The sequence below is a fragment of the Carlito syrichta genome, unplaced genomic scaffold (assembly GCF_000164805.1).
Source record: "Carlito syrichta isolate Samal-C Ts95f unplaced genomic scaffold, Tarsius_syrichta-2.0.1 Scaffold311129, whole genome shotgun sequence".
Lineage (NCBI taxonomy): Eukaryota > Metazoa > Chordata > Mammalia > Primates > Tarsiidae > Carlito > Carlito syrichta.
In genome coordinates, this window is record NW_007255225.1 from 240,530 (window position 1) to 247,760 (window position 7,231).

The 7,231-nt window shown below is 42.9% G+C and overlaps 1 protein-coding gene across 1 annotated transcript in view; it reads left to right on the forward strand.

Annotated features, from left to right (window-relative positions):
• The window catches only part of LOC103271036 (aldehyde oxidase 2), a 95,318-nt gene that overhangs the window by 46,946 nt on the left and 41,141 nt on the right, over window positions 1–7,231 (forward strand). Inside the window, exons 19-22 of the mRNA XM_021717798.1 lie at window positions 907–1,029; window positions 4,564–4,660; window positions 5,686–5,810; window positions 6,843–6,976. Coding sequence (XP_021573473.1) covers window positions 907–1,029; window positions 4,564–4,660; window positions 5,686–5,810; window positions 6,843–6,976 — 479 coding nt within the window. The remainder of the gene's footprint in view (window positions 1–906; window positions 1,030–4,563; window positions 4,661–5,685; window positions 5,811–6,842; window positions 6,977–7,231) is intronic.

The following is a 7,231-nucleotide window of genomic DNA, read 5'->3' on the forward strand; positions in this document are numbered from 1 at the left end:
GAGTCTATATATATTTTTAAATATTCATATTCTTATTCTTTTATCCCACATATGTATATACTTGTCCTTGTATCATACTTATATATTTCTAATGGTAATCAAATTTAAAAAAATAGAGCAGTGGTCAAAGTTCAAACATTCACATATCAAAAGGGAATAGTTCTCAATTTCTCCTAAATTTTTTTTTTTTTTTTTTTTTTTTTTGAGTTGGAGTCTCACTCTGTCGCCCAGACTGGAGTGCAGAGGCCGCTCCCGGCCATCGCAGCCTCGACCTGCTGGGCTCCGGCGATCCTTCCGCCTCAGCCTTCCAAGTAGCTGGAACTACAGGGTCGCGCTACCATGCCCGGCTAGTTTTTTATTTATTGTAGAGTGATTTGAGTTCTTCAGGGTATATTCCCAGTAGGGGGATTGCAGGGTCATATGGGAAGTCGATTTTAAATTATTTTTCATTAAAAATATTTTTTTGGCTGAGTGTGGTGGCTCATGCCTATAATCCCAACACTTTGGGAGGCTGAGGTGGGAGGATCGCTTGAGTCCAGGAGTTTGAGATCAGCCTGGGCAACATAACAAGACCTTGTCTCTACAAAAAATAAAATAATTAGCCAAGCATGGTGGTGCACACCTGTAGTTCCAGCCACTTGGAAGGCTAAGGCAGGAGGATTGTCTGAGCCCAGGAAGTCAAGGCTGCAGTGAGCTGTGATTGAGCCACTGCACTCCAGCCTGGGTGACAGAATGAGATCCTGACTCAAAAAATATGTATTTTTTTGATATTGTAGCCAAACTATAGTTGAACGTAACTCCAATGTGGTCATTTTTGATCCACAGTGACATCTCAGACACCAGTCACTGGTGGACGAAAATTCCCACCAGAATTATCCACCTGCTTCCTGTCTGTACTCTCCACAGGTAATCTGCGTAGGCCAGATCATATGTGCTGTGATTGCAGAGACAGATGTCCAGGCAAAACGAGCAATTGAGAAGATAAAGGTTACCTATGAAGATTTGATGCCTGTCATCCTGACTATCGAGGTAAGTGGGGCTGGCCTAGCTCTCCCTAAGTTTGAAGAATTAAAGGCACCTTTGTAAAAACCTTAATGCAAGACTCATTCTTGCAAAGGATCCAGTTTTTTTTCTGTCACTGACTTTCTCTGGAAAAATCAACATTTTCTTGGAAGATATTACTTGTATGAGTTATAATTATCTTTGGCTCCAAAGAGCAGGAGGAAAAAAAAACAGAATAGAAGCGTCTCTCTCATACTTTAAAAAAAAAAAAAAAAAATCTAGGCTGGATGCACTGTGGGAGGCCAAGGCAGGAGGATTACTTGAGCCCAGGAGCTGGAAACCAGCCTGGGCAATAGACCTCATCTCTACGAAAAATATTTACAAATTAGCCAGGCATGATGGCATGGGCCTATAAGGACTACTACATGGTAGGCTGAGGTGGGAGGATCATCTGAGCTAAAATTTGAAGCTACAGTGAGCTGTGATTGTGCCACTGTACTTCAACCTGGGCAAGAGAGTGAGACCCTATGTCTAACAAAAAGTAAATAAAAATAACAGAAAGTCTAGATGTGATCAGTCCAGGGCTTATATGAGACTCTCTGTGTCAGAGATCGGCCACCTTCTTTCTATATGACTGCTCCATCATGGGTGGTTTCATTCTCCAGGTCACACTGTAGTCCACAATGGCCTCGGAAGCTCTGGTCATTAACCCCACAGTCCAGACAGCAGAGAGAATGAGATGATGAGGAAGGATGTGTCCCCCACTCTTAAGGACACTTCCCAGTCCTCAAAGGCAGGAGTGTACGTTGACCTGCCCAAGTTTCTCTGTTGGGATGCTGGGCACATCCACACCACTTCGCTGGGAGCTGGGATGTAACTTTTGCCCATGGGAGCCATTTTTTCCACCAAAAACTGGGGCCTCTATGACTTGAGGAAGAAAATGAGGATGGATGCTGGGAACAGTCATGTTTTCAAGGTGGGACCCATGAGAAGGGCCCTTCGTGATGGAATTCCACAGAAACTTCCACTCATTTCTGGATCCAGTAATGGAATTCAAGTGGTGTTTCCAGGGAAGATAATGGAGTGAGAACAGAAGACCCAAGTGAGGGACAGGTTCAGGGTACCTGTTGGTGTGCTTGTGGTAGGCCATCAAACATTTTCAAAGGCTTTAGGGAGTCATCTGAATGTTTTAAAATGTAACCAAAAGTTACAAATTGCTCCATATCCCAAGTGTTTAAAAAAAAGTCATGTTTCTTGATCTTACTAAACCAAATCAACTCTGCTCCAAATTCCTATTGCCAAGTTGGCAAGAAGTCCAGGCCGTTTTTCTTGGCTCTCTTCCCTTCTTTAGGTTGCACTAAAAATCCTAGTGAGGGCTTTTTTGGTTTTTTGGTTTTTGGGTTTTTTTTGAGTCAGAGTCTCACTCTGTCACCTAGGCTGGAGTGCAGTGCCACAACCATGGTCACTGCAGCCTTAACCTTCTGGGCTCAGGTGATCCTTCTGCCTCAGCCTTCTAAGTAGCTGGTCCTACAGGCACGCACCACCATACTTGCTAATTTTTTTTATTTTTTGTAGAGACAAGGTCTTGCCATGTTGCCCAGACTGGTCTCAAACTCCTAGGCTCGAGCAATTCTCTCGCCTCAGCCTCCCAAAGTGCTGGGGTTACAGGCTTGAGCCACCATGCCCAGCCTAATGAGAGTTTTTGAAATTTCAATTCTAACCCTACTTTCCTCAAGGGAAAAATGGTGCTCAGAGGACATACCCAGGAATTATTCTAGGATCCAGAATGGCTAGAAATCAGAAATGCCATTAGAACAGAGTGTCCAGAGTCAACAAGAACAACAAAAAAATCTTCTGAGACCAAAAGCAAGTCACAAAATAATCATATATACTCATTCACCTATCCATTTATTCGGATATATGACTTTATATATGAGAGGCAATGTAGGTTAGTGGTTAAAAACATTGGTCCTGGAACCAAACTACCAGATTTGAATAGCAACTGTACCACTTACTAGCTGTGTGACCTAAGGCAAGTACTTAACCTCTCTGTGCCATGGTTTCCTCATCTGTAAAATGTGAGGAGTAACCATTATGACATACCTCATCAGCATCACCCATCATAAAATTAAATGTAAAGCACTTGGAACAATACCTGGCATATAGTTAGCACTTACCAAATATAACATATGCCATAACCAGATTATACTGTCTTAGGACACATTTATAGTATGGCAGTCAACATACTTTCATGTGGGCCAGGATGACTAAGATCTTGAGATCTTAGTATAGCAGGAAATGAAAAATGCAACGATAGTGTTCATTTTCTGCTGCTTTGAGAAATCAGGCATTCATCATCAGGCAAGATGTTTCTGAAAACTAAGCCTGTGTTTGGGCACTGTCTTCGTGACTTGTTTGCAGCGTGACTTTGAGCAAGTTATTTTAAGTCCAGTTTCTTCAACTAGGAAATCATGATAGAATTAATGTGAGGATACATGTAAATACTGTTGTTGTACAGTGCTTAGCTTTAAGCAAAAACTCGGTAAACGTTAGCTGCTCTCATTCGCTTCATTAGCAAAAAAGACGATGGAATCTGAGGTTATCAAAGTCTAAGAATGCAGGAAACAGATGTCATTCAGTTGGAAAACCACCTTGGTCTAAATGTTAAGCAGTGGACATGATGGCTCATGCCTGTAATCTCAGTACTCTGGGAGGTCAAGACAGGAGGATTGCTTGAGTCCAGGAGTTCCAAGACCAGCCTGAGCAACATAGCAAGACTCTGTCTCTACAAGAAATTTTAAAATTCAACTGGGCATAGTGGTATGTGCCTGTAGTCTGACCTACTTGGGAGGCTGAAGCAGGAGGATCACTTGAGCCCAGGAGTTTGAGGCTACAGTGAGCTATGATAACACCACCGCACTCCAGCCTGGGCAACAGTCCACAGAACCAGTCTCCATGTGTGAGCCAGTTCATGTTATTGCCAAAGAAAACATAGGACACAGACCTAGAAATGTCTTCATGAAAGCGTGCCCAATTCCCAAAGAAAAGAACAAACTTTCTTGCCAGAGATGCATAAGAACTTGTGTCTTCTCCCTCAAGACATCCTGTTTTTTGGATTCCTGAGTGAGAGGTTCTCGTATATGAGTTAAGTGTTCATCTTCAGAGAGATGATAAAAGAGGGATTGCTGACCTCACCCAAATGCGTTTGGTGCTATTACCTGTTCCCTGGAGATCCATGTTTAAATAAGAAATTCGTGTTTATCATCCTGGATCATCACACTGTCCTCAGACTTCGGTTCTGAGCATAACTTCCTCCTTAAGTTTTCACGAATCCTTCCTGCTGGTTTTTTCTGCGGATCTAGAGGACATTCCTCTGACATCTCATCTCCAAGGGAGCCTGCTACCCTAGCTTGCTCTTGCTTGCTTGACACTGTTCGTGTGTCCCAGGAGACAATGATATCCCAAAGCATGCTGGCTTTTGTTTGAGGAAAAGCTACCCGTGGAAGAAAAAGTAGGAAGGACTGGTTTTTGTGGGTTTTGTGTATTTTTTCTGTCATTCAGGATGCCATAAGACACAATTCATTCCTGTGCCCTGAAAAAAAGCTTGAACAAGGAAACATTGAGGAGGCATTTGAAAAAGTTGACCACATTGTCCAAGGTAAGCTACTCAGCACAGCCGATAGACCCTGTGCCTGGTTCTATTCTTTTTTTTTTTTTTAATGAGGCACAAATACAGATTTGTCACATGGATATGTTGTGTAGAAGTGAAGTCTGGGCTTTTCCTACAACGCTGATCTGAATAGTGAACTCTGTACACAGGAGGTGATTTTTTCTCTGTCACCCTCCTCCCACCCTCCCACCTTCCTGAGTCTCCATGGTCTATGATTCCACTTTCTGTGTCCCTGTGTAACCACTGTTTGACTCCCACTTGTAAGAGAAAACATGCAGTATCTGACTTTCTGTTTCTGAGTTATTGTACATAAGATAATGACCTCCAGTTCCTCCATGTTGCTGTGATTTCATCCTTTTTATGCCTGCGTAGTATTTCATGGTGTATATGTACCATATTTTCTTTATCCAGTCACCTGTTGGTGGACACTTACATTGATTCCATGTCTTTGCTATTGAGAATAGTGCTGTGATAAACATACAAGTGCAGGTGTCTTTTTCATATAATGCTTTCTTTTCCTTTGGGTAGACACCCAGTAGTGAAACCTCTGGGTTGAACGGTAATTCTATTCGTAGTTCTTTGAGAAATCTCCATACTGTGCCTGGTGCTATTTCTGAAGCAGACATCAAAAGTAGATCATTTCCCCTCAGAAAGTTCATCCTCTCAAGTCTTGGTGCTTTGCCAAATGTCTTTTCTACTCTTCCTCACAAATTCTGTGAGTGTGTGTGTGTGTGTGTGTGTGTGTGTGTGTGTGTGTGTGTGTGTGTACGCGCACGCGCGCTTTGTTTTGAGGTGTGTCAGGAGAGCAATGTTCCCAAGATTTGGGTTAGTCAAGGGCAGAGTAAGGAACAGAACTCGGCACTGACTTACATCCAAAACTGTAGTCTCCAGAACAGATTGCCACAGGATAAATGCCTGGTCCTCGGTCAGGATAAACCAGGTTGGAATCCCCAGAATGGTGGCTTCCCACCAGCATGCCCCTTCAGAAGTTTTCTTGTGCTTATTCTCAACAGGCGATGTCCACGTTGGCGGACAGGAACATTTTTACATGGAAACGCAAAGAGTGCTTGTTATTCCCAAGACAGAGGACCAAGAATTGGACATTTATGCATCAACACAGGACCCAGCCCACATGCAGGTGAGGCCCAGCATCACCCACTTCCCCACCTTCTAAATTCCATCATAGGAGTCAGTCCCTTGACCTCAGAGTTGCTGGCCATCTTACCTGTAGAAATCCAAGTATTAAACATCAGCAGAGCAAAGACTTCAAAACCTTTATTGTTTCTGGTCCTTTCATGTAAATCAAAGAACAGAGACACGGTCAATTCAGGTTTAAAAAGTACATTCATTTGCATTATGCTTAGATGGACTCTGTGTTCGATCGTTCGATCATACCACTTAAAAGACTTCTGTACTTGATTTCTCTCTAAAATAATCATTACACATAACCTTTGGGGGAACACGTCGCTTTATAGCATATTTTCATTTCCCTGGTCACAAATAGCTCTAGGTTTTAGCTGCAAGCATGTCATCTTCTTTAGCAGCTTGGGGAGGCTTTTACCTCCTTGGGGCAATAGGTCTAGGCATTTGATCAGGAAGCCAGCTTTCAACAGGAGTATAGGTCTCTAGCAGTTTCTTTTCTAGAAAATGGTATTTTTTCTGCTAGAAAGCTGCTCTGTGAAGATGAGCAATATTTATGAACTAAACAGAACCCATGAGACAGATGCAGACTGTCCCCATTTATTTTTACAGACGATAGATATGAGTGAAGTCTGCTGTGATATTGTGTTTCAGGGAGGAAAAAAATTTTTTTGCCATTTCATTCTTATTTTTATTTATTTTATTTTTGTTTATTTAGAGTGGAGATCTTACTCTGTCACTCAGGCTGGAGTACAGTGGCATGGATCACACCTCGCTATAGCCTTGACCTCCTAGGCTCAAGCTATTCTACCACCTCAGCCTCTAGAGTAGCTGGGACTACAAGTGCATGCCACCAAACCCAACTAATTTTTTTTATTTTTTGTAGGGACAAGGTCTTGCTAGACTGGTCTCAAACTGAGATCAAGAGATCCACCCGCCTCGGCTCCCAAAGTGCTGGGATTACAGGCATGAGTCATCACACCTGGTCCCATTTTGCTCTTATACACATTCCCTGATCTCACTTTTACAGAAAACGGTGTCCTTGACTTTAAACATCCCCATCAACCGAATCACCTGTCATGTCAAACGAGTGGGTGGAGGTTTTGGAGGGAAAGTACGAAGGCCGGCTGTCTTTGGGGCGATCGCAGCTGTGGGTGCTATCAAGTAAGTATGCTTGGGGACACCGGGGGACACTTGGGGATACAGAATGATGTAAAATGCACAGACCGAGGTCTGTGAGTCATGGGGGCCACCATAATAGCTACCTGAGTGTCCTTGGGCAATTCAGCCTCCTGTCCCTCTTTCTTTATAAATGTAGATAATAGCCATTGCCTTGCTAAGGTATGATGTGGCCATGTACTCTTTGAGCTATGGCCAGGCTATGTTTTCTTTTTTTTTTTTTTTTTTTTTTTGGTTGGG